This window comes from Microtus oregoni, unplaced genomic scaffold, assembly GCF_018167655.1.
Source record: "Microtus oregoni isolate MIOR12 unplaced genomic scaffold, Mior012 000003F_ref0000135, whole genome shotgun sequence".
NCBI lineage: Eukaryota > Metazoa > Chordata > Mammalia > Rodentia > Cricetidae > Microtus > Microtus oregoni.
This window is the reverse complement of record NW_024543062.1, coordinates 60194293-60222094: the sequence shown is the minus strand read 5'-3', so window position 1 is coordinate 60222094 and position 27802 is coordinate 60194293. Positions and strand designations below refer to the sequence as shown.

The 27802-nt window shown below is 41.1% G+C and overlaps 1 protein-coding gene across 1 annotated transcript in view; it reads right to left on the bottom strand.

Moving 5' to 3' along the window:
* Positions 1-27802, bottom strand: part of Thsd7b (thrombospondin type 1 domain containing 7B) — an 857175-nt gene that overhangs the window by 74725 nt on the left and 754648 nt on the right. The window contains exons 16-17 of the mRNA XM_041648517.1: positions 14308-14441; positions 7372-7522 (exon numbers count right to left, since the gene is read on the bottom strand). Of these exons, the coding sequence (XP_041504451.1) occupies positions 7372-7522; positions 14308-14441 (285 nt within the window). The remainder of the gene's footprint in view (positions 1-7371; positions 7523-14307; positions 14442-27802) is intronic.

Here is a 27802-nt window from a genome sequence, read left to right as displayed (position 1 = left end):
GAAACCTCAGGGCTCACAGACTTCCCCCTACATCATGCCCAAGCACTGTGAATATGAAAGACATGGGTCAGTTCTCAGGAAACGGGCATCTGTTTCTGTGTCTTCTAAGCAGAGTCTGCCTGAAGGAACAAAGGCGATGTTCTGTACCGGCTTTCACTAGAGGACAGTACACTTATGCAGAGAGAGAGGGGAAGGGTAAAAGGAGGTGCACTGTGCAGTGTATTAAGCCAATGATAAAATTCAGATTCCATTACACTTAAAGGCAGTGCAGTTTCTTTTCGAACCTTCCCCTGTGACACTCCTCAGTCCTGGTGACAGTACACTGACATCAGGCTTTGATTATGAGTCTTCATGTGAACTACTCTTTGGTGAGCATCCGTGCTGGGAGCCATATGACTTCTTCAGGAGACAAGGCCTGAGAATAGCATGAATAAGTTCTCCTTTCAGCAAGGCCTGGAAGATTTTAACCCATTTTTGGCAAGGCCAATGGCTAGTTTGTTGTATATTTCTGAGCATGCTCCCAGCAGCAAATGTGTTACCTGTTCTCTTTGTTTTCCTTAAACAAATTGTTGCTGTCTGCCTCTAGTTTCACCTTCTTAGAGAAAATGGCTATTGCATTAGGAAAACTTTCCCCGATGATTCTCCTCTGGGTGAGCCAAAGGGGATGTTGTTAAAAATATACAGTGGATCTGACTCAGCTCTTAAAGTCTTTGATGTTTCAAGTGTGACCATGAATTCGAGATTCTCAAGACTAGGATGCTGCCTTTCTAACACACCTTGTAACAAGTCTGAAAGAGTCACAGTGGTTCACAACATTACATATTTGCATAATTGTCCGGGAGAGAATGATTCTAACCACAGGAGTCTAAGAGTCATGCAAATGAAGAGATGATATCAAGACTTAATGGGAACAGGCTAAGAACAGGGAATGAAGCAGAATCATAGAAACCCACAATGCCCTCAGTTCTATACCTGTGCCAATACTGTAGGAGCCAACGCCGTAGGAAGCTGAGAGGAAGGGGACATGAGAACAAGGAATAAGCAGTGCCAACTATTAGAAGAAGCCTTTTAGTTATGTAGTTTACAGGATGGTAGGAAGAAACCTGGTATATCCCCTACAGGAGACAGAGTAGTATAAGATAAAGAAGTGATTCAGCCTTGGCTGAGTTGATTGGGAGAGTTTAGATTTGATTAGAGCTAAAATTCTCTTTCACTTTGCATAACGATGTAATGGCAAGTGTTGCCATCTGAGCACACTGTTCCACCTGTAGGTGTGCCTAGTTGGAAAACTTCCTTTGTTGCTTCCTATTCTGCCTATGCTTCTAATATTAAGACTACGAATCGAGTAGGTAATGATTACCCGTCGGGAAGTTGAGGGACAGAAAGGGAGGAGATAAGAGAACAAACTGACAATTATTGTAATTATTGTTAAAAATTAAAGAAACAAATATGATTGTAAAACTGTTCACACAAACTATTAAAACCATTTAAATATAAATGACTCAGGCTATCTGGGGCCACTTGTTTGCAAAAGGTGGTCAGACTTTTCTTTGTTTCTCTGATTTCACACATCCTTCCCAGGTGATTGGGACCCCTTAAGAGCAAGGCTCTCAGCACATCTGGTTCCAACTGGCTGAGGGGAGGGGACTCCTGGATATGTGCCTTCATCAGTCCTACTTTGGTACCCAGCTAGAACAGGCAACATTCACTCAGGTTTGCTAAACCTAAGACACAGTTCTCAAGGAAGTTTCCAGTCTTGCTTCTGCAGAAAATGATTCAGGTTGATAATCATCACCAAGACCTTTACTTTCTCATGTCAATAATTATTTGGCAAGCTTCCAAGGGCAGTCATCCATAAATAAGAAAATCTGTATTATCTCATAGTTAAAACTTCTGCAGAGATTGGTAGTATAAATAAATATATCTATACCTGAATAGTGCATTATATTCAAATATATATAAGATAGACAAAAATCAGACATTTATAAACCAGTTTTAAAAATAAAGGATTAAAAGAATATTCAGTAGGGATATAGGATCAGAGGAATCAAGAAAAATGAACTAGCTAAAAGGGAAAATGTGTAATAAAAAAGGCTAAGTATAAACATATGCATTGTTTGACTATAGAAACTTAAATATGCATATATTTATTTTTAAGATATAAAATACTTTTCTCCCTCATCAAGTAAATGTCACAGGACAACAGACAGAGAGAATCACAGGAAACCACAACTGATTAAACCGCAGTGAACAAGCGACTGTGTGGTGCCTAGCTCTAGCTGATACACCTACAATACAACTCCTGTACCAAGGCTCACAGATAATAATAAAGAATGAGTGGAAGGATTTCCAAGAGTCAGAGTGACAAGGACTTTTCCTGTGACGTTTAGTGTCCTATAAATGTCAGAAGAAGTCTCACTGACATAACTACCTAAATAAAACCCTAGCAAGGGAGGGAGGGAGAGAGAGAGAAAAAAAAGGAGAAAGAGAAAGAAAGATGGGGAGATGGAGGGTAGAAATGGAAAAAGAGAGATTTTGTAATTATATTAAATTTCAAAAAATAAAAATAGTTTTAAATATTTTAAAAAGAGAAACATAGGCAAAATAATGATGCTAAAATACATTTCAAGAGTCAACACTATTGGTTAGGAAAGTTCTTCTATTAACAATCAAATAAGCATGTTTTTCAAATTAAAGCATTGCAGAAAAGTAGCAAGTTGGAATAATGAATAAAGATACAGTCATGTCATGGCAACCAAGTCTCCCAAGCATATGAAAATGTAAAACCTGCGTGTCCCATTTTCTTCAGTGTCTGCATTGAACTGCTTTTGTTTCCTTCACCCCATGGTCAGCTTCCAGTTCTTCCTTTCACCATGTTCCCAATGCCTTCCCCACCATTTCTAATACATTCCATTATCCCTCTAACTGTTTTGCAATGAGCAAAGTGGTTAGTAGCCTAGTGATTAACTGTCCAGTGCCTTATTTGGGGGACATTGATTTAAATAGAACAAGTCATATTTCTGGAAGAGAAATATCTTTTATTCCATTTTATTTTATTTTTGTAAGACTGAATAGAAATTTACTTGTGTGGAGGAAGAGATATTTCCTAAAAAATTTAAATGTATCCTATGGTAGGCCTCTGGTTTCCCATCCATGTTGCAATCAATATAAAGGATGACTATAGGCTTCTGTTCTATTTCTCTCCTTCTACCAATGCCATACTATAAACACCCTCATCTTATACATGCCTAAATGCCCTGCAGCAATCGCTGCTGTTGTCCTTGTGTTCTGACAAGAATCCTGGAATCCAGAAGTTTAATCGCCATGCCACCATCATTCTTGAAGACACATAAAGGTCATTTATATATTGGTAGGATGGAAAAAAAGAAATAAGAATAAGTTCTTTATACATTTTGGAGATCAAACCTTTGTCTGATGTGAGGTTGGTGAAGATCTTCTCCCATTCAGTAGGATGCCTTTTTTTAAAGAATTCAAGAAATTGGACATGAAAATTCGAATTAACCCAATTAAAAAATGGGATACTGAATTGAAAAGAGAATTCTTATCAGACGAAGTTCAAATGGCCAAAAGACACTCAAGGTCATGTTCAACCTCCTTAGTGATCAGGAAAATGCAAATCAGAACAACTTAGAGATACTATCTTACACCTGTCAGAATGGCTACAATCAAAAACACCAATGATAGCCTACGCTGGAAAGGATGTGGAGTAACGGGAACACTCATCCATTGCTGGTGGGAATGCAAACTTGTGCAACCACTTTGGAAAGCAGTGTGGCAGTTTCTCAGGAAATTGGGAATCAATCTACCTCAGGATCCAGCAATACCACTCTTGGGAATATACCCAAGAGATGCCCAATCATACTACAAAAGCATTTATTCAACTATGTTCATAGCAGCATTATTTGTAATAGCCAGAACCTGTAAACAACCTAGGTGTTCCTCAATGGAAGAATGGATAAAGAAAGTGTGGAATATTATACACATTAGAGTACTACTCAGCAGTAAAAAATAATGACATCTTGAATTTTGCATGCAAATGGATAGAAATAGAAAACACTATCCTGAGTGAGAAAACTCAGACCCAAAAAGATGAATATGATATGTACTCACTCATTAGTGGACTCTAGCCATAAACAAAGGACATTAAGCCTATAGTTCACAAGCCTAGAGAAGCCAAATAACAAGGTGAACCCAAAGAAAATCATATATAGATCCTCCTGGAAATTGGAAGCAAACAAGATTGCTGGGAAAAAGTTTGGAGCATGGGGTTGGGGGTAAGGGTGGAGGTGGGGGTAGGGGAAGGGGAGAGGGGGAGAGAGAAGGAAGAAAGGAAAGACTGGAGAGAGCTTGGGGGAGTGGGAGGGTGGAGATGGAGAAAGGGTGGATATAGGAGCAGGGAAGAAGATATCTACATTAAGGGAGACATTTTCGCGTTGGCAAGAGACTTGGCTCTAGAGGGGTTTCCAGGTGTCCACAGGAATGTCCCCAGCTAGGTCCTTGGGCAGCAGAGTAGAGGGTACCTGAACTGGCCTTGCCCCACTATCACACTGATGAATATCTTGAATATCACCATAGAATCTTCGTCTGGTGATGGATGGAGATAGAGACAGAGACCCTCATCAGAGCAACAGACTGAGCTCCCAAGGTCCAGTTGAAGAGCAGAAGGAGGGAGAAGATGAGCAAGGAAGTCTGGACCACGAGGGGTTGGTTCACCTACTGAGACAGAGTGCCTGTTCAAATGGGAGCTCACCAAATCCAGCTGGACCAGGACTGAATGAACATGCAATCAAACTGGACTCTCTGAATGTGGTTGACAATGGGGGCTGACTGAGAAGCCGTTGATAAAGGTACTAGGACTTGTTTCTACTGCATGTACTGGCTTTTTGGGACCCTATCTAATTGGATGCAAAGCTTCCTAGGCCTGGATGTAGCTGGGAGGGCCTTGGACTTCCCACAGGGCAGTGTTTTTTGCCCTCTCTTAAGGAGGGAAAGAAAGGGAGGAAGCTGAGTGGAGGAGCGGGAGGGGAATGGGAGGAGGGGAGAAAGTGTAAATTTTTTAATGGAAATAAATAATAATAATAATAATAATAATAAAAGAAATAAGAATAAGGAATTTGTTCCATGAATGTATGTTACACTGTTATTAAAAGAGAATTTGATAACAGTGAACAGCCTGTTAAATCAACATGTGGTATGGGGGGTGATTATAAATTGTGGTTTCCTCTTCCTCAGGAAATGTGTGTTAAAATGTTAATGAAACTTTAAGCACAAAGATCCAGCTTCCTGTCTTTGCATGCTCCTCTCCATCGTCAGCTTGATTAGCTCTGAGGATGCTAGGGTACTATGCGAAGACTTCACAACTTGATAGAACTGTGTAATATACTTAGATATGGGGAAGTAATCAACTGTGAGCCCTGATTACCATTCCCATTCAGTTTCTGTTTACTGTGAGGTTAGCGTGGTGGATGGGAGAAGGCACCGTCCCAGTGGTAAGGGCACCACCAAGCATCTGACTTCTTAACACTGCTGTTCTGAAAGAGTGTTACATACATTCATCACAGTGAGAGTCGCATGAGACTGCTCAAAGTTATTATTGCTGTTGTGAGGCTATTATTACTATCATTATGTAACACTACAGAAGCAATGGTAGGAACATTTCACATTGACAAGCGAGCAATTGTCTATATCATCTTTAAGACGCATGAATGGAGGCTAAAGTATTTTCTCCATCTCCACTTTCTAAACCCTTGAAAAACAGAATGACCACACTTGGAAAACCTTAAAAACAGTAGCTTTCATGAGGAATCAAATGAAGACTGCCATGCCAGACAAACATCAGAACTGTTCCTGCAGCAAACACTTTAGCCCAGTCACCAAATGCTTTGTCCCCAGAGCAAGCTTTTCATAACAAGATGCCTAGAACTTTCTGGAATCTTCTGTGAGTAAATTAGAACAAAAGAGGAAGGTCATAACTTCTGCATTTATTTTAACTTCCTCAGGCTGCTCATTCTTCCATATCTAGAAAACTAAAGACCATGTTCATGTCCATCTTAATGTGGGAAATACACATCCTGTCATAGAAAAGATATGCAGAGTTAAAACACTTTGATGTTAAAATAAACACTACATTTTAAAGGAAGAACAATGTTCAGCCTAAGTAGGTCTTTATTCTCCCAAGATTAAGTGGCTTAATGGTATAAAAAACAAAGCTCTGGCTTCCTCAGATGCAACGAAGATTCTTGTTATCTCAGCACTTGTTAAATGGAGAACTTTGTTCCAACTCCCAGCCGAACAGTCACCTATAGCAAGTCGAACTTAAGTAGGCAGATTTTTGATGTGACTAGAGATAACAATCCTGTGCCCTCAAATGTAAACTTTCAGCATATTTAAGTTGTGCACAAACAGACGAAGAGCTAGACTAAATGGCGTATCTTCCTGGTGAGCCATCTCAGTATTGCACTGCCTTCAGACTCGCTCAGCAGATAAAAAGATACATATCAGATCTCACTGCGGTTACAATAAGTAATAAGGAGTCAATAATTAGTAAATGCAAATGTGAGTTATTAGCTCATTTCAAAGATACTTTCCATAATAACAGCAAGATTTCTCTAATTGTTCCACACTTACAAGCAGGAAAATTTAAAGTGATGCATCCAAGTTCTTTCTTTGCAATGTTTGGAACTCATCCTTGTTTTTCTTTCCCTGTCTCCAAACAGAAATACAAGCTTAAAAATATCAAAATTTACCATATGGAGTACTCGTTCACTTATGCTATTTAGTAGTTTCCATATTGCTACTATGTCTCCATTTTTCTAAAATAAAAAATAGGAAAAATAAAGCAAATGGTTTGCCTAATTTTTTTTTTCCAGCTCTGGAAGAAGCAGTGACATAGGAAAAAAATGCCTCATCTTTAGGAAAACAGCAAAAGGCAAAAATAGAGGCATGCACAGAAGCGGCCTTGCACAGTGGGGTTGAACTCCTAGAAGGAAATTGATACTTCCTGGATAAAAATGGAACAGAACCAAGACATTATAATGAGAGTTATTCGGTGCTAGAGAAGACCCCTTAAAAATGGTGCACAGTTGATTCACAGCATGATCATTACAGGCTATTTTCTTTGTTCATAGTCTCAACATAAATGCCTTGGAAGAGGCAATGGTATTTTAAATTGCTCATTCTCATTTGTAATTTTTCATTTGTTTTTCTTTCTATTTCAGTTATGGGAGGATTCCTGGGAACTCTTCTTTTCCCATGTCACTAGAGGAGAGCCGTGAAAACACATGATGTACATTTATAGAGGACACAGAGAAGGAAACAGAGGAAGATTCAGGCATCAGCAAAGGAAATTACCTGTGGGCAGTTGCTCCATGTTCCCCACTCAGACATGACACACTCGCTGGGACAGAGGAGGGAACAGGCCTGGGTTTCTGGGGGAGCATCTTCCTGGTTGCACAGCCTCCTGTCCACTGCCCCTCCTTCACTGTCAGCAGTATTCACACACCTGTGGGTGGTGGAGATAATGATAAATACATGTAAATTAGGACCAGGAGATGAAAGAGGAAAACCAGACCAATAGCCTGATCTCCTTCATCCAGTGGTCTTTTATTGAGTGAGAACTCAATAAGGAACTCTTGATACAGCAAGTAAAAGAATTGAGAAATGTCACAGGTAGTGGCTGTCTTGTCTAGTGCCCATTCTCCAAAGATGTAGAGTATAGACATAAAGGTCCAGCACCAAGTGCATATTCCTTCAATTTCTACAAATTTTGTAAGTTTCCTTCTCCAAATACAGAATAGATGACTAGGTTTAAGACAGAACATTCATACTTCCCGTGGCTCTTGTAAACCTTTCTCAAAGTTCTTAAACCATTTCCATATTTATTCCACATGTTGTAGGAGATAAGAAAATAATGTAAAAATAATCAGTCATTAATAAAGGTATTTGAGTTTTGCATGTCTATATGGGATCTGGCCATCACAGTCAAAGGGTAATGTGCAAACAATGTCATGGCCCACAAAAGCCCAAGGATACAGATTACACCTGTGTGGCCAACATAGCCTCAACATCGACTTTGAGGTAAAGCACACATAATGATGTCTGTCATCATATTCTGGGTACACACGATGAGAATTTAATCATATCTAAATCACAGCATTGTATCCAAAATGGTGTAAGTAAAATACATGGACATGGCAGGAGTGTCAGTGGTGTATTAATCAGCTCATTCTGCTGGTTGAAAAGTGTGTAACAAATCTGGCTGAGAGTTTCTACTCCACATAACCTGGCAGACAAACAGAAATGTGTGAAGCTCACACCAAACAACCCGCAATCTGGAGATGCTTGCAGTGGTAGTATTCGTACACAACCAAGCCAGGAATAGTTCAACCCATCAATACCATATAACAGCTGTACCTACTGTTCTAAATTGCATTGACTCCAATAAAGGGTGAGAACGCACAGACTTTTCGGTACACATAAGGGCATTGGTGGCACAGAGATGCTGTGCCACACACAAAGTCTCTATACTCTATGATGATTCTTTCATATAGATTTTCAATATGAAGCAATACTAATTTGTGGCATCATCATAATGGTTTCCCTTAGAAGAATGGTTAGTGACTAACAGGGGCATAAGCAATCTTAGAAATATTTTGTTTTTCACTTTGGCTTTGGTTGTATTAGTGCAGTAATGTCGTGAAAACTTACCTGGCCATATTCCCATGGTATTGTCATTTTTCTGTATTTGTATCTTAGAAATTCATTTTAAATTTACCCTGCCTCCAAATACTAAAGATACATATTCTATAAGCCAGGTTTGCTTGATAGATATCAGAAATTATTTATTGTCAATATTTACTGATTCAGTCAATTTTTTTTTTTTTAGTCAAGGTCTTATGTATTTCAGGGCAGCCTTTGAATTTCTAATGACCACAGCTTTACCTCTCAAGTGCTAAGGATTACAAGTGTGGCCCAGACTTATTTAATAAAGAATTCTGAGGGTTACTATGGTATAAGAATCTAGTTACTGAGGTACAAAACCAGAAGAAAATTAGACACAGTTGCTATATTTGTGAGTGTTTTGTTCTAGTGATAGCAATAAAGGTGAAGATAAAAATGGCAGCAATATCCAGATGGTGGTGCACACTTAATATCCCAAGACTTAGGATCTGAGGCGTGAAGATTGTGACTTTGAGGCTGTTTGAGGCCAGCCAGAGATAGATAGACCAGACAAAAGGCATTTCCTGGTCTATTACTGTCAGGGACCAAGGTACTCATTGCATTCTAGGAGTGATGTTCTGAAGCCCTGTGATGCCCTCTCCGCCCCAATTATGCTATCTTTCACTGAAAGAGTTTCCTTTAATACATTAAAATAGAAAAAACTTTAGGAAATGGTGTGGAAAATGAAACAAGCTGTATGAGTGAAGCAATAAAAATCTAAGCACTGTATTCAGGAGAGTCACAGAGCATGGTGGGTAGAAGGAAGAGTAAGTAATGTCTTCATGGGGGGAGGCCTGGCACAAAGTCATCTCTAGGTTTCCATTTCTTCTGAGCTAAGAGCCCATAGGAGAAGGAGGGCCCTTAGAATGGCTTCAGAGTCTTTCACAGGACAACCCGAGGAAGCTAGGAAGTGCGTTCTGCTTGCTTTCTGGAGTTTCCTCATATCGTGAGCCGACCTTCTTCTAGTTCACTTAGAAAGAGAACAATGATAGCCAGTGGGCATGGGCATGCTTTCTGTTCACTTCCAATATGCCACAAAAGCAGTAATAAAGGAATTGGTTACAAAAACATAATTAATGATGGCGATAAGAAGAATCCCATCGTGCTGTTGATACACCTTCCTCTTCTTTCCTCTCTACTCTTGGAGACCCCGGGGAAAAAACTGTGTTCATAGTAACAGGGTGTGGAAAGGCATATCTTCTAACTGCTGGGCACCAGATACCAAGTATTTGCCACAAATTCGATGGCTCATATTGAATAGTATGTCTTTAAGAGGCAATAATGAAAATAACTACCTTTATATTACAGAGACCTCCCACAGAAAATTCTATAATTTTTAGGGGATGGGGTGTTGGGGTGAAGATGGGGTCAAACACTAGCGGGGTTGTGAAAATGTGTGCTGTGGGTATCTAGACCCTCAGAGGCCCTGTGTAACGCACAACTGGTGGTTGTCCCTCTCCTCTCCATGTGAGTAACTGAAGGTTTAATATCTAGAGAAGTTCCCAAATGCACTTAGATTAGGACCTCTCAGCACACTGAAGGACCTTATCCTTCAGCAGGAATTTCAGCAGATGTCTACCTACTAAAAATAATAGCACCACTAACTCAATAGTTTAATCAATAGAAAGTTATCGTCTTACGACTGAAGAGCATAGGCAAACAGAATAGATATCCCAGTGACTGAGTGTAGATTCAGGGGTTGCACTAGAGATGTTTCTTTCATTTTTCAGGCTCCAAAGGCCATTGTCTTTCCTCTGGTGGCACTTTCTCCCCCTACAAAGCAGAATCCTCACACTTCTTCATATTGTCCTTCTGTTGCCATGCCTTCTTTTTCACCTCCTCTACCATTTCAAAGTCTCTGGTGAACAAACTATGCCCACCAAGACAGCTTGGAACTGTTGTCCCACCGCAAGGTCTTTACCTTAATCATGCTGGACAGCTATCTTTTTCATAAAACACATATCACACCCCAGGAATTGGAATGCAGACATCTTTGAGGGGCTCCCATTCTCTCTGCCACGCTTGAATCCTTTCACTGTGCTCTTGGAATACTGGCTATTAGAATTATCTATTTTATTCATGATTGAAGAAGAAGTATTTCTAGTGATTCTGAGCAGTCCACAAGTAAAAACTTAAGAAGACTGAAACCAAAGGTGTTCCCGAATGAAACGCATAATCCATTATATATCCCACGGCATCAATTTTCTGGCCCATCTCCCCATCAGCAATCACTCACTTCACTCAAAAGCTGCACAACTGCTTTGAGGCGTGTTTTTGTGTTGGCTGTCAACACTTTCTGCCTTGTCTCTCGTCAACTGTTCCGTCTTGAACCCCTTTAGTCATGCCTCTATTGTGATTGCAGATCGCCCTCTTATCAGAATCGCTCAGAGACTCCCCACCGCCAAGTTCAGGGGTCACTGCTTATCTCAGGGAGCTCAGTGGCACTGGAGACAATTGACTACTGCATCTTTCTTTAAAAATAAAAAAAAAATCTCCTGCTTGCCTTCCTACTTTGTTTGTTTTCTTCTTGTTCCCTTGGATATTTCTCAGTATCAGTTTTAGAAACATTCTCTTTGAATCTTTCTAACTTACAAGTGTTAGAGTTACCCAGGGCTCAAAACGTTATCAGCATATACTGAATTTACAAGCTAATGGCAGTGAAATTTATAACCTTAATCTCTCCTCTGAATGCAGCCTATAATAGATCAGTGGGAAAGCTAATATCATATCTCAAATTTATCGGGTTGGAAAGCTAACTTGTTTTCGTGTCAAACCTGATTCTCATATTTCTCAATTCAACAAATGGCACTACCACTCCTCCTGTGGATCAAGCCAGTTAATAATCATTATATTTCTTTCTTTCCCATTTTATGGCCATTTAAGCATCATCTACGATGTTTCGTAGCACTGAAATTTATTACAAAGTTGACGTTCTCAGCATCTTTAATTTTATTAAACCAAATTTAACTGAGAGCCTCCTTCTTCTGGAAGTCTTTGCTTCCATCTTTCTGTCCCCTTCAGAACCTTCTCTGTACTACCCCTAGGTAGGTTCTTTTAGACAAGTGTAAATGCAACCTCCCCTCTACCTGAAACCTTTCCTAGCTTCATGCCTTCAAAGTCAGAATGATGTCCTGACTTTGCCTTACTTAAGAGTACACCATGGTTGTCACACTAGTGCCAGGCAATGGGACATCTGGTTATCCTCCCATCAAGACAGGAAGCACCTGTCACAAGTTGTTTTCCTGGGGATTCTCTTTCACACCCAGGCAGCTCTGTCATTACATTCAGGTTCCTGCCCAAACTTCACTTTGTTGACCAAACTCTCTAAAACAGGACCTCTACAACTACAAACCCACTTTGGTTTTATTCTTGACATTTTAAAGACAAGTCACTACATTTTATATTTATTTGTGTTTATTTTTGTTAGTTTCATTTTTCCTTGAGGAAACAGATATTCCTTGTTCACTATTTTATTTCCTATACCCACATCCATGGCTGGGACATAGGTAGCAAATAATCATAAACACGGCTTGAGCTTAGAGTTATAACAGCCATGAAGGAAAAGTAAAGCAGTATTCTAGCACTGAGGTTGTAAGAAAGGGAAGAGATGATATGTTTCACTCTTTGTAACCATGTCTTATTAAGATCAATAATAGTTTGTAGTTCAAGGTGCCTGGAAGATTTGGTTCACACTTTGTATGTGACATTAACAGTTAGCATGTGCTGGTCAGTTAGGGCCACCATATCAAACAGAAAAACATTATGAGAAGGTAGCACAGGTCATACAGATGTATTTCCTTCTCATTGTAAAGTCTAGACATCTGAGAGCAAACTGTTAGCAAGTTGCTTTCTTTCCTCCAGTGTCTATGGTCTTTCCTCTGCATGATTCTGTGTCCTTATTTCCCTCTCAGTGCCTTATTTTGCATCATAGAGAGGTCATTATGTAGCCCAGGATGGCCTCAAACTTCTGTCTCCTAAATATGCAACCTTACTCCGTTTCCCAATGTTCTCTGCTCAGGTAGGCACATTCACATCGGACTAGGGCAGATACACTGCCTCGTTTTCCTCTAAGTACCTGATCTCATTTATCTCCATTGCAGTGTGAATACTAGGGGTTAGCGCTTTGACAGGATTTGTGGAGGGGTAAAATTGGTATGCCACATAGGAACATCTGTTAGTTGCATTTTTATGCATTTATTTTTACTGTATCAGGCAGCATATGTATGAGCCGAGCTGCAAGGAGCTTAGTTGCCTGTGTTTTCCTCCATCAGCATCAAACAGTTCTGTCAGCAACAATTGGTTCTCTTGATTCTATCTTCCCTGAGATTTCCTTTTAAAATTGCAAAGAGACCTGAGCAGGAAGGAAGTGCAAGACGATGTGTCAGCTTACATTATAAACCTGCTTGGTCAGTCGCTTTTCACACTCATGTATGATACAGGTCAGAGGTTCCAACAAAGCAATGGTTAAAGCCCAAAGACTGCTAGAACCCGAGCCAAACAGACGGTGGACCCAAGGAAAGGGAAGTGAGGTCTCTGCTAGCTTTTGTTTGGAATCCTGAGAAACGCCTTTATAATTCTGCCATTAGCTGTTGCTTTTGCCGTGCCTTTCTGAGATTTTGAAACATTGTAACTGCGAAGTGATGACTATTGGGTAAATTACTGAATGATGAAGCTTTTCCAAGGTCACAGTCAACACAAGTAAGTAAGATATACCTTAGCAACAGGCTTCCAGCTAATGGTCATCTTAACAGACAGCTCTCTGACTCCAGTATAGTCTATTCTTTTGTAGTGGGGTTTGCTACATCTGTAAAATTAATGCCCTGTGCTATTCAGATGGGTAATTGATGAAACTAGTCTTTCTTCTTATTTTACATACGGTTGTGTATCAATACTTTAGCTTTTGCTTGTCCAACTGTAACATCTCATTGCTATTACGCTTTGTTCTGAAGGCTGCTGCTGTTTGGTTACAAGTTATTTCTAAATGTACCAACTTGGCAAACTCTGGTAAAAAGATGTTTTTGTTTCCAGTGCTTTATGTCAAAATCCTTTGACAATCTTCTTCAGAGTGATCCAGAATTTATAATTATTTTATAGATATGTTTTTTTAATGTTACAATGTATAAATATTACCCATAGATTTTTATTGACTTTTAGTGTTTGGGGCTAATTATGGAAGGTTTAAGTTAACCTTTTCAGTGTGATGTAATGGCATCCCCAAAAAGACTAAAAGCCACCAAATATGCTAACCACAGCACTGAAATAAGCCATGGCAAAGCAGTGAGAGCCTCTTGATTTGTTAGCAGTGATGGCTGGGAGCTAATGGACGGGCACCGGTCTGTTCCTTGCAGTGGACTGCCCCCAGTATAATTAGGAAATAGTAAAGACTGTGGGTGGCGGGCTGCAGAGGCCTTCCCACTGGTCATAGGTAGGAGAGATGTACTTGCTTCCATGGATTCTCAAAGTTGCGCAGAGTCAGAGGACACAGAACGGATATCATCAGGTATCTAGATAGCAACACCGGCGTTTTTATGAAGAACACAAATGCTCTCTCTCTTCATCATCACACACCTGATTCTTCTAGATTGTGTTCCTCTTCCACAGCGGGGCGATCTCAGCTCATTGTTGATTTTGCATGGAGACCAGTGTTCTGCAACCCAGGAATATTGATCGCACTCACTGTAACATGGGACTGCCTCATGAACCTGTCAAGAGTAGGAAAGAAAGGAAAAAAAATCATGTGGAATGATCCAAGTCATACAAAATCCTTTAGTAATGCCTGCTCAATATAACCCGGGAAATGACAATGTGGCCCATTACCCAAATTCCACCCCGCAAAGGAAGACATATCTGACTTCTCTCAATCTTGTGAGCTGCCCGAAGAAGCACACAAGGAAATCAACTGAAGTCTGATGGTATGCCTTCACAAACAAGAACAAAGGACGGCCATCCCCATGCCAGGAGAAGGCATTCCATTATCATTCCTCTTCCTCTAAGAACTTGCACATGCCTGTGAGACGCCAGCTCTTAACTAGATGCTGTGCTGCATCCCCATATGTACTTTAACACGTCAGTTGAAATGAATACACATAAGGCAAATCTGCTCTTGAGTATGGGGGGGGGGTTAGAATGCATAAGAAAAGTGGTATTATTTACACTAGAAAACTCTTTTCTTTTTTTGCCTCCAAATGATCAATGCTAACAGGCAACATTCAGCCTTCTGAGCATTGTGGCTTCATAGGAATGTGGTTTCAGAGCATAACTGAAATGAATGTGCTTGCTTTCTCTCTCTCTCCCTCTCTCTCTCTTTCTCTCTCTCTCTCTCTCTCTCTCTCACACACACACACACACACACACACACACACACACAAAATAGATACTGCCAACCAGTTACTCATCTGACATGCTTACTAAGGGTATTTATAATTGCATGATTAAAAGTAAAGCAATGAGGACACTGAACTCGACTGCTCTTTCCTATGCATTCGCCATGGTAAGCCTTTCCTGAAGGTATTGCAGTATATTCCAGGCAACTGAGGGCTCTTTGAAGGTACACTGAACATTCCTTGCTTCTCATTACAGCTGCAGGCTTTTCTTAGAGGCAAGGGAAAAGGAAACCCTCTGACTCCCAGAAATGACTCTGGAGGAGGCAGAGTGAAAAAGGAGGGACGCACTCTCTTCCCAAAGATGTAATTAAACTTTCCCTTTTAAACAAGAGTTAAATATAAGTATCCTCCCCTGGCCTCCTTTCTAATTCCATAAAATTGTAGGTGAAGATTGGGCGGAGACATCCAAGTAGAAACACAGCCTGTAAGTTTCCACTGAATGCAAGGAGAAGCGCAGTGTAATGGGACAATCAGAGAAAGATCGGGGCCCTGCCAGCATGCTCACTGAAATCACATGTGAGAAAGTGATTGGAGATACTCGTTCTTCTGAATCACAATGTCAGGAACTATTTTTAACCATGGAATTCTATTTAGCCGCAGCACAAGGAAAAGGAGAACTCAGGGTGAGGAACATCTATGGGCAAAATCAAAGGAGAAAGAAAGACAGAAGGGGAAATGGATATGGGGAAGGGGAGGAATTAAGTAATGAATGACAAAATCCCTTCGTGCTATGGATACTGACAAAAATGGAGTGGCAGGGTCGGAAGTTTTCCTGCAGTAGAATAGGAGGCAGCTACCACAACTGAGAAAAGTCTGTTCCCATTCTCATAAGACAGCAGAGGGAAGAGGAAAATCTCCCAAAACAAAAAGACAAGATTCTTCTATCAGACAGATACTCAACTAACAACCAAGTATTTATCTGACCCAGGCACACCAGAAGAATGAGGCTTTCTTTGAATTTATGTGTTATCTGTCTATATCCTTTAATGCATGCTAATATGTATTTTCATAAGCCTTTTAATATGAAACACAAGAAGGTACAAGGCATTCCTACAGGCAACTAAGAAATAGATGAAAATTAATTTTAAAAGCTAAGCTGAGTAGGAAATGGGTGGGAAATCCCTTGGGTAACACACACAGTTTTCTTAAGCTGTCAATACTGGGAAGAGCTTACATTTCTATACCATGCTCCCACCCAGGTAAGCCCCAAGATCAGAAGGAAAATGAAAAACTGCTCGGATGCATACACCTGCCTCGGCATACATCAGTTTACTGTCCTTATTCGCTATTCTCTGGTGGTCTGAGACGCTACCCGCAGTGCCAGAACAGACTACTGTAAGACGCAGAGAAGTCTGTGGAGGAAGATGAAGAGCCATCTTCCCGGTTAAGGGTATAAAACCCAGCAGCTCTTCAAAGACATTCCCTAGTCTTACTTGATATTTTCCCTTCTCCATATGTACATTCCGTTTTTTTGTTTTTTGTTTTTTTAAGTTTTAGTGTTGTAGATTAAACCCATAGTTTTGTCTAGATTGAGCAGGTACTGGTGAGTTATATTCCCGGATCATGGTCCCTATTTTAATCCTGTTTATGTTTCCCATTCTTGTTGATGCATGCCTGTCCTCCTCTCAAGGCCTAAGTAAATTCAACACCTCCATCTCTACAGCCTATGGTGTCAGTGTCCACAAACTCCAGCCCAGCATGGTAGTTAGGGCCACAGTGTGCTTGGCTGGGCAGGAAACACAAGAATAGCATCAACTTTACTCTGTCAATGATTTTCTCTTCTTTGCTCAGCATCGTAATATTTTTTCACTCTGATTCTATTAGCAATCTGTATAATCTGGACCTTAAATAACACTGAAAGAGTATACTAAAAAAAAACACCCACAATTTATGCTCTTTACATATGTATTTGCTAGAGAGAGAAAGAGAAAGAGAGACAGAGAGAGAGTTGTCAGTCTTCGGCAGAAAAAGGATGTTTTGGAGGGTCTTATTTCACAACATATGGGGTGAAGGGGGATCTGAGTGAGTCTTTGAAAAACCAAAACATATTTTTGAAGGTACCCAGTTTGCAAAACTCCTTTCATTTGATTCTCCCAGTGCAGCCCATTCTATGGTAGCAAGAGTATTTTACTAAGGACAATATAATGCAACACAAAGGAGAAAACTGCCTTTTCCTGAAGATCTGTCGTGACAGAGAGCTCTGTCTCATAAAGTCCTTATTCTTTAGGCTCCCCCCACCCTCCACTGCCCTGGGAGGTTAAAAACAACCCACGTTAGGCAGGGATGCAACAGAAATTTCAAGAATAAAGATGAACTCTCTAGGTTCTGACTTCTCCCTGTCGTCTTTTCACTCTGACTGCTGTGTGTTGCCATTTGGTTGGTGAGGATTTTATTATTATAGCTTTATAAGGAAATCTACTACCACATGGACTTTATCAGGGAATCATATGAAAATGTTCTGCCGGAGAGAAATGAGCCGTGGGAAAGTTAAATGAAAATCAGTTCTAAATGGCACAAATTAGGGGAAAATAACAGCTTTTAATAGGCCATCGATGCTAACTACATTGCTGAGAACTCTAAATCCTTGGAGAGAGGCACCAGCTCATTCTCCAAGAAATGAGTCCTATTTATTATGTCTTCGCTGGGGACCTGGGTTTATATAATTTTGCCAGCTCTAGATTCATATCATAAACTCATTCACCGAGTCAGTCTTTTAATATTCACGAAATAAACCTGTACTGGCTGCAAGGGATCCGTTTAATTAAGCAGTGCTTTCAGCAATACCTTTCCAGCTAGATGGACCTCCTCGGCACAAGTTTGGAAGCAGGGTCTCCATGGGGCTTGGGAGTTGTTTTTATTGTTTATCACAGTCTTAGATTTCAAGGCCCCCAAACAACAAATAACCACATGGAAAAACTCTTAATAAGTGTAGAGGGAGGAAGGAAAGGATGGAGAGAGGAAGGGAGGGAAGAATGGAGATGGAATGGAAGAAGGGAGGGAGAAGGATGTATTCACAGCTTCGGGTGGACTGTTGCAATAAATCTTGAAGCGAAGCTGCCAGTGAGGACTTCGGTAGAATCCTTCAGCCCTAAGGCTTCCAGCCTCAACACTGGATACTTAGCACAATTTTAAGATCTGTTCAGAGGCCCATGTGGAACCAAGGATCTTGGCAAGTCAAAGTCAGGCTCTGTCTTACTAAAATGAGATGAGACGGTCTCTAGGAGAACTGAGAGCTTTAACACAGTGTGCTTCCTTCTATCCCAAATGCTATGAAGAATTTACCTAAGAATATGAAACTACCTCTGATTAAGCCCCGAGTCTTTGGTCATTAATTAAAGGTAAGAACTTTCCTTCTAGATTTCTCTGTCTAGGTTGTCTCTCTGTCTTCTCCATGGCTACCACATTTTCTCTATGCAGATTCCCTCCCTTAGCTTACCAAATATGATCCTTTTACGATTTTGTTAATAATTTTCACTCTTTCCCATCCCGACTTTAAAGTATCACATTACTCCAAAAGCTTTTGTTTCTAGTGTCATTAGTCTGGCTTGTGTGAGATCATGCACAATGTAATCTGTGTAGCTGTGCCCACATCCTGTACAATTGTGCCAGCAGCAGCAGCAGCAGCAGCAAAGGTACCACAATATCTCATGTGTAAGATACTCTGCCTGAAGCCTTCACCATTGGAATTATTTGAGTTTGGCAAGGTTGCTGTGATGCTTACATGTGGATAAAAGCAACTATATCTTGAAGAAGGAAATGCCTGAGCTGGACTGTGGATGCGGCTCTCTGAAAGTCCCACTCTGCAGATGTCTGTATGCATTGTCTGCTCAGTGTGGTGCAGCGATTCACCAGCCACCAAGAGATGACTTATACTAGTGACATTGTTGTAGCTGCAATCAAATACCTAATGGTCAGCAATGTAAGGGGGAACATTTTATTTGGGCTCATACTTGGAGTTACAGACAGCCACGACAGGGAAGACCTTGCTTGAGGCTGTGGCAGCAGGAGATAGGGCTGGTGGTATCTTCTTGACTGAGGTTTTCTATCCTTCAGCTGTTAAGTCCCAAAGAAACACATAGAGGTCTACATTAATTATAAACTGATTGACCTAGTATCTCAGGCTTCTTATTAAATCTTATAACTTATATTAGCCCATAATTCTTGTCTGTATTAGACACATGGCTTGGTACCTTTATCGGCATGGCAGTCACATCTTGTTATCTTGCTTCCTCTCCAGCTGGGTCTTAACTGCAGACTGAAACTTCCCTCTTCCCAGAATTCTCCTTGCCCTGCCTCTACTTCCTGCCTGGTTACTGACCAATCAGCATTTAGGATAAAAGACCATTGTCCCACAGCAGTATCTGGTCTCTGGACAGGAAGCAGAGCGTAGAGCAGAGTCATGGAAATGCTGCAAAAGCTGAAGGCCTTTCTCGCCATCCTGTGAGTAATTTCCTTCAGCAAGGCTCTATGCACTAAAAAGTACTATAGCTGTGGTTCTCAACCTGTGGGTCGCAACCCCTTTCATAGGGGTTGCCTAAAACCACCAGAAAACACAGATTCATACAGTAGCAAAATTACAGTTATAAAGTAGCATCGGGAATAATTGTATGAGAACTGCAGTAAAGGGTTGCAGCATTAGGAAGGTTGAGAACCACTGCTCAACAGAGCCTCCCAGAACCTCCACCAATGAGGGTGTTCAAGCTGTGAGCCTGTCTAGGGCATTTTAGCTTTCAATCTTCAGATTACTGCCTGCTTCTTTAGTGGTGCAGATGCTGCTGGGGGTGCACCTTTGTATTTTCTGGCTACAGACGCAACCAATCACATACCACGAGTGCTCAAAAGCAAAATATTGCACCTGTAAGACTTTTTCCATTATCGTTACTTCCTAAATAATAGAACCACTATTTACACATCCTTTATATTGTATTAGTATGATATATAATCTAGAGTTGACTTAAAGTATACATTAGAAAATGCAGAGCCAATATGCTAATACTTTGCTATTAGCATAATGCACCTGAACATATAGACTTTAGTTTCTGCAGACAGTCCCTTGAGGCTATTGAGAGATAGTTATAGTTTAAAATTCCTACAAAAGGAAAACCATAAAGTAAGTGTTTGAAGTTGTCTATCAGATAATGTCTGTTTCTTTATATAGAAAAATATAATAGAAAAACTGCAAAAGTAATTTGTTCTTAAACTTTGGGTATGGAGGCTCCTTTAACAATTTCAAACAGCCAGAATGTCTCATAAAAACCCCAATGTCTGAACCTGAAGAAAGAGCAGACATATGTCTTTACAGTGGCTGAAGTTATTTTAATTAAAATGGTAGACTGAAGAGAAATATCCACAAATGCTTTCAAATTTGTACCTACAGGCAAGTCATCCTGCCTCTGATTTTGGGCTGGGGTTTCTCTCAGGGAAATTGGAGTTGGTTTTCTCTGGAGATTCTTTCTAGGTAAAGGGAACAGTACTCCAAAGTGTTGGCAATTGTCAGTTTAGTTCAAGTGCTGACCTGAGTCTGGACTCCCTCTACTTCCCAGGCATTTTCATATACTAACTTCTTTATCTCCATGGCTATGACAGAGGCATACTCAGAACGCCATCACACCAGGCTAGCTAAGAGACGCCACTGGCTTTACGTATGCATCATATATTTTCAGTTTTGATATTAAAAATGATCCTTACAATGCTAAATGAGCATTATCTAAAAATCTATTGATGAACATATTGAACAGTAAGATGTTTATTAAAACTACATTTGGTGGCTGTAGTCCCTGTCTTCCCGCCCTTTCCAACTAGGTTTTGTGAGTCTGAGGAGGAATTCACCAAACTTATGTACAGTTTAATGGAACAATGTCATCTGAGCCGTGTTAGCATCATCTCTTGTGAAAAGATGCGGGACTGTGGTGATTAATGAAATTTTAATTTAACTTGAGAGCCCCTTTGCATTTGAAATTCCTGATCCCTCATCAGGAATTTTCCAAACCGAGCTGAAAGCAGAAAGTCCTCATGGAACAAGCTTAGCAGACAGTGAAAATGGGAAGGAGTGTCGGGAGTGGAACTCTCAGACAGCCATATCCACACTCCAGCGCAGCCATTCGCTCCTTTAAGCTTTAGTTGTTTTTACCTTATTATGTAAGGATCACCCAACCTTGTCAAACTCAAAGAGACAAGGACCTGCTACTCCTTTACATAAATAAGAAATTGACTATCAAGAACGCTGCATCCTAAATTTGCAATACAGTCTAGATTTTGGTAAAAGGCATAATGGGGGATTTTTTTTTCTGAGAAGCTCCAATGCCATTTTCCTTTCCTTTCTCTTTTCTTCCTCCCCTTTAGTGTACACTCTTCTTTTTGGCCTAAATCAATGATTTTCTTTTTAAACTGGGTTTTATCATGTAGCCTATACTGTCTGGCTAATCTCCCAGAGGACTGTTTGCCTCTGTATATGGAGCACTAAGAATAAAGACTTGTGCCACCAAGCTTGGCCATGTTATTCATCCTTTTAACACTGCCTATTCAATATGAAGACCAGCACTCTCACGAGGAGAAACTGTGCTGCTTTGATTTGAATGTGGTTGCCCCCTACTTACTCCGAGGCAAGCAGGGATTCAGGACCCAAAGTCTTATGATCATGAGCTTGAGACTAGAAAGTCAGTGAGACTATTGGTTTTGAGTGGGGGCTTTTAAGAAGTGATTAGATTTGGTCATTAGAGTCAGAAACTCTTAGTACTGAAGCTGTGATAGCTCCACAAGGACCAGGGGAGAGCACACACGTGCAGAAAGACACACATTCTACCCATGGGGTAAGTCAGCCCAGGAGTCTTGCTGCAGGGAGTGCTGCTTAGGCTTCCAGTCAGAAGACCTGGTGGCTAAAAGTACCTCCCCGCCCCAGGTGTTTGTTATAGAAGTGAAAACCTGACCACAGTGTGAATGATTAGCGTAGATCTACTTCCCTCTACTAATGACAGAAGTCAGATTGAAGTATCCCAAACTGTGTATGTCTATGTAGCCATTTCTTTCACACACCCTTCCTTCTTCAGGGATGTCACGTGGTACCATGCTGGTACTCCAGAAAGCGTGGTTGATAGAGAGGAAATGCCAGGCTCTCATCTAAAGACCCAGAGTTGCCTGTGCTGACATAGTTTAGATTCACCACAATGACAAATAGCTACAAATGGTTTAATTAAAAAACTCTGTATACCTTGAGTATCCCTAATATGATATCCAGAATAGGAAATATTCTAAAACATGCAAGGGGTTGAGCCTCACACGGTATCACAGGTCAACCATTTCATGTCTTACTCCATGAGCTGGGTTATAATTAAAACACAGGATCACTAAAAATACTGCAAAAGTTAGGTTTAGCTTATGTGTATAAACACAAATGATTTTCACGTGTGGACTTGGCGCCCATCCGCAAGGAATCTTATTATGTAGATACAACATTTCAAATTCATAATATATTCCCACGTCCTGACCCCAGTATTCCGGATGAGAATACTCTACCTGTGACATTACATCTTCATTTGTAGTTGATTTTTGATTGTGTTACATAAGTGAATGCGAAAATAAGTCAAGGCCTTAAAGGGACCTGCACCATAAAGAGCAGTCAATCAGTAGCATAAATTATTGTTTTTCTTCCAGCCCTATAAACTGAGTGTTGTTCTACAAGGACAACAGTATCACGCATGCATGTACACTCTCACCATGTCTGGAGCGACTTACAGAGCAGAGAAATCTTACCAACCTAGGCAATGTGGGGAAGTTGAACTAAGAAGCCTAACTCTGCTCCACAGCCCTTACCAGATAATCACAATGACTACAACATGAAAAGGATTCTCCTCTAGGGTCTGAAAGCCTTTGTGAGTACCTCAGGAGATGCTTCATACTGACATCTTCTGTGTGGGATAAAATCATGAGAGCCGTGGAGCTGCTCACAGAATGGCGGGATTCCAGACACGGTGGTCATTCTGATTTTCATAGGACAGATTATAGTTATCTTTCAAACTCAAATGGAAAGAAACAACTGCACGGCAGCAATGATGGCTATTTCCAGAAAATAGTGGATGAGGCAAATTCTTAGTATTTCAAAAGAGGAAGAGAAAAGAGATCACAAACAAAAACATGAAACAAATTAATCACAGGGGGACAGATAACTGCATGATTTCACTTGTAGCAGGTGTCTCAATCAGACACAAGCAAAGAACAGAAGAGTGTGAGCCAGGGCACGGGCTGCAGAGATGGAACATTACTAATAAGAGGGTGTAAAATTTCCATTGTACACAGAAAGTTGTAGAGAGCTTCTGTATGGCATCATGCCCATAGGCTCCTAGAGGAACAAATCTGTGGAACATGTGAGTGCCTTTAAAAGGCTAGGCTTTCACATTTAGTTCTCTTGTTACAATAAAATCGTTCAAAAATTGAAAAGAGAATGTCTCAGAGACTATATGGAACATTGTTTGCAATTTAGTCTAAGAACTGATGGATAATGGATAGATGGGTAGGTATATAGATTAACGCTAGATAGATAATAGTAGATGATAAAAAGATTGTATATGGAAACGACAGACGGTAGATGGAAGATGGATGATAATTAGATGATTGATGGATGATGGATAGAGATGATAGGTATGTGATACAATGGGAGATATAAATAGATGCAGGCAGATTGATGAATAGACAGATAGTAAGCCAATTTTCTAGACTATCACAGCCAAAAATCCAAGAAAGCAGTTTTCTCTGTGGTAACAGAAGAGAGACTGGCAGCTAGAGAGAGGGCTCAGTGGTTAATAGTCCACACTGTTCTTACAGAGGATCCCAGTAAATTCCCAGCTCCCAGCTGCCTGTAGCTCCACCTCCAAAACCTCAGTGGGTACCCACACGCCAATCTATACACATGCATATAATCATACATATAATTTAAAGGAAGGAATTAAAAACTAGAGACATAGTAATTTTTTTTAAAAAAAGGAGAATGCCTTGCAGATAACATAGGCTCTGGAATTTTCTCATAACTCAAAGGAATAAGGTGGGGCTAAAATACTTATTGGCTAACACATCTGCTTTCTCAGGAACAATGTTCTAATGGTAAGTTAGTCAGAAAGACGTTTGCTGGTATCTGGTGTTTATCAAGAAAGGAAGAATGTGCCTGACTTCAAGCTTGCCGTTTTTTTATTCTCTTGGAGAATACTTTGAAGGGAAAGGCGTTCTTTGGGGCTTCTACAGGGAATGGGGACTTCCTGGCTTTTACTTTCAGGGGCTCAGAGCTACATGTTCTTCCTAAAGAATACATTTATGTATCTACTCTCTCAGTGTGTGCAAGAAGCCAAGGAGAACTACCAGGCAAACAACACATTTTCTGTCATAAAATGTTTGAATAAGGAAGCAATATAACCCAAGGTACTTATCCTCCAGGCAGGAAGTCCCGTAAATGTGTGGTTAGATTACCAAATGCAAATGCGGAAGGATTAATAGCCCTCCTTAACTTTAATCTAAATTGAACCAATGTGGACAAGTGGGCTGTGAATCACGCCAACAAACAGAAATCTAAATGTAAGTCTTATGAATGGTGCACAGAGGCCATGATTCATAAAGGATGAAGCCCGGGGAGTACAGGTAACGGGGTAGGGAGATGAGAGAACAATAAAGTAGGATTGTATAAGACTCCCGATAGTCCTAGCGGGATATATTCCAAATAAAGGTGGGGAAGAAGAAATCATCTTGAACGTGAAGGAGATGGGAATGAGTGGGAAGGCTGAGGATAGAGGGAACTGGTGTGTCTCAGCCTGAGGTCGAGGTCACGGGTTAATGAGCCTCTGAGCCTCCAGAACCTCTGTCTGCCAGGGTCTCAGAAGCTTCAAACACATAATGAGGAGGAAGACAGGGCAAGGCACAGGAGTGAAAATAAGAGAGACAATCAAAACAGCGGCATGACTTCGGCATCATCTAAGTTTAATGCATTCTAGAACAGAGGGTAACCGTCAAGCTTTTGTTTATTACCCACTGTGTGAGAAAGGAAAGGCTCCCGCTTCCAGGTTGCCCTGGTTCTAGAGAATACCAGTCCTTCATGAGAAGAGCAGCAGAAACCCCAGGGTACAGTGATGGAGGAAGGTCATTGGCTAATAAAGGAACTGCCCTGGCCCATTTTATTGGTTAGAGGATAGGTGGGAGGAGTAAACAGAACAAAATGCCGGGAGGAAGAGGAAGTGAGCTCAGACTCCACAGCTCTGCTCTCCTCCTGGGAGCAGATGCCTGAGAGAGACGCCATGCCGCACTCCTGGGCAGACACACGCCATGAAGCAAGCCGCCAGGTTAGACATGCTGAACCTTTCCTGGTAAGACCGGTGCTCACCGATTATTAGAGATGGGTTGATCAGGATAACAGAATTAGCCAGTAAGGGCTAGGGCTAAAGGGCCAAGCAGTAATTAAATGAATACAGTTTCTGTGTTGTTATTTCGGGCATAAGCTAGCCGAGCAGGCAGCCGGGGTGCTGGGAACGCAGCCCCGCCGCAGCCCTAATTACTTCATATGGCGCCCTTTAGCCCTAGCCCTTACTGGATAATTCTGTTATCCCGATCAACCCATCTCTAATAATCGGTGAGCACCGGTCTTACCAGGAAAGGTTCAGCATGTCTAACCTGGCGGCTTGCTTCATGGCGTGTGTCTGCCCAGGAGTGCGGCATGGCGTCTCTCTCAGGCATCTGCTCCCAGGAGGAGAGCAGAGCTGTGGAGTCTGAGCTCACTTCCTCTTCCTCCTGGCATTTTGTTCTGTTTACTCCTCCCACCTATCCTCTAACCAATAAAATGGGCCAGGGCAGTTCCTTTATTAGCCAATGACCTTCCTCCATCAGTACAGGCTAAGAAAAGTACCCCATAATGCATTTACTCCTTAGTCTCTCTTATGTTGGCTTACCTGGGATAAATACCACACCAGGTGTGTCCTGAAATCAATCCAGCCTTCAGAAGATTTCTTCCGAACTGACGACCATCCCCAGTAACAAGACCAAAACTCAGTCTAGCTTCGGTTCCAGGAGCTAGTCCAAAAGGAAAGCCCCTAATTGGCAGCACCGCCTTTTCGCACCAACCTCACCCTTCCCTAGGGCCCTCCGCCCGGCTCTCCAGTCTGTGCATCACGGAGGCAAACAGACCTTCCCTACTGTGCAGTGCGCCAGAGTTCTTGAGCATTGCTCACCTGCAGACTGCTGGGAAATGAGAAGCTAAATAAGAAGAAACCGTGAAAGTATCCTTTGTTCTGCCAAGAAAACTAAGGTTTTGTTTTTGGAAGAAGTAAAAAGGCAATATTCCAGTGTGAGCACTGTTGCGAACTTGTTCAAAACGAAGCTGCAGTCCTCACAGAAGGAGGCAAAGAAGGGATCGTGGCACCATTCCAGGAAGAGGACCAATTACTATGACCTTGTAGTTCTGGAAAAATTGAAAGATTCAAAATAGTTCTAAAACACCCCTCAAAAGACCTTTGCATAGTAGACATCTGCTACCAATATCTACATGTGCCTGCATGTGCGCACACACACACACACACACCAAACAAACGAACACGAAGAAACACATGTGGTCTTTCTGCTCGCCCATAGAGAAGTGGGCAGAGATGCTCTCTGAGTACTCTGACCACTAATAGGTTAGAGGTTAAGCCTAGGCACAGAACAGAATGACTGAAAAATATAAATCTTTAGCATATGTCCTTTCACAGTGAACTTGATTTATCTAGGATGAAGAGTGGAAGGGAGAGGCAGAAATGGAGGTTTGTAACTGTGGACCACACAGCCTGATCTCTGTAGAAAGAGCAGCAGGGCTGACTGAGTAATAGAATCCTGCCATTCACTCACAGGATGATAAATTGGGATCTTGGCTCTTATTTCTACTCTAATTCTATCAGTCCGACACACATATTAAGGACTAATTGAAAGCCACAGTTTTATGGAATAAAGAGCATTTTGTTCCAAATGTCCTTCCTCTGAGGCAGCCAATAATGGAGGGAGATAAAAACAGAAGCAGCCCTCGGCCTCATCACAGAATAGCAGCAGAAGTATATTGCCGAGCAGAGAATGATTGTCTAGAGCCAAACTGACTTGGCCTTTATCCTAGTAAACTTACGCGGTTGAGGAAAATATCTAGTCGATGACCTTGCCCACTCGACTCCCAGTAAGTGGAGCTATTAGTATAAGGAGTAAGGTTTTTAAAGTGTGATTTAGAATGTTCGAGTTACTCATTTAAGTAAAGAGGGTGGCTTTCGTAAGCCTGGCTTTGATAATAAATTAAAATGTAAAATTCACTAGTAGATTATGACTGAAAACTGCAAATGCTGTAGGTCACACTTTCAGAAACAAGGATACAAACTTTGGCTCACAAGGAAAGACAGGAAGACCGCGGAGAGAATTGCGTAGAGCAGGGTTACACTCTGAGCTCTAGAGGGCACACCCACATAAATAAAGAAGGAGTGAAGAGATGCAGAAATTCTTCGGGGAGCGTGCACTGAGGTCACACACTCTGACACTGCTGCCACCAGAAGCTAAAGCTCCTGCCACTTTTACTAATAGTGCAGGAATTGACAAAGCCGCCCCAGTTTTGTGTCCAATTGCTTTAGTAATCCAGTTGCACTTTAGGATTGTACTGGAAAGCTGAAATCCAACGGAATCCATGACCTTTAATATTTCTT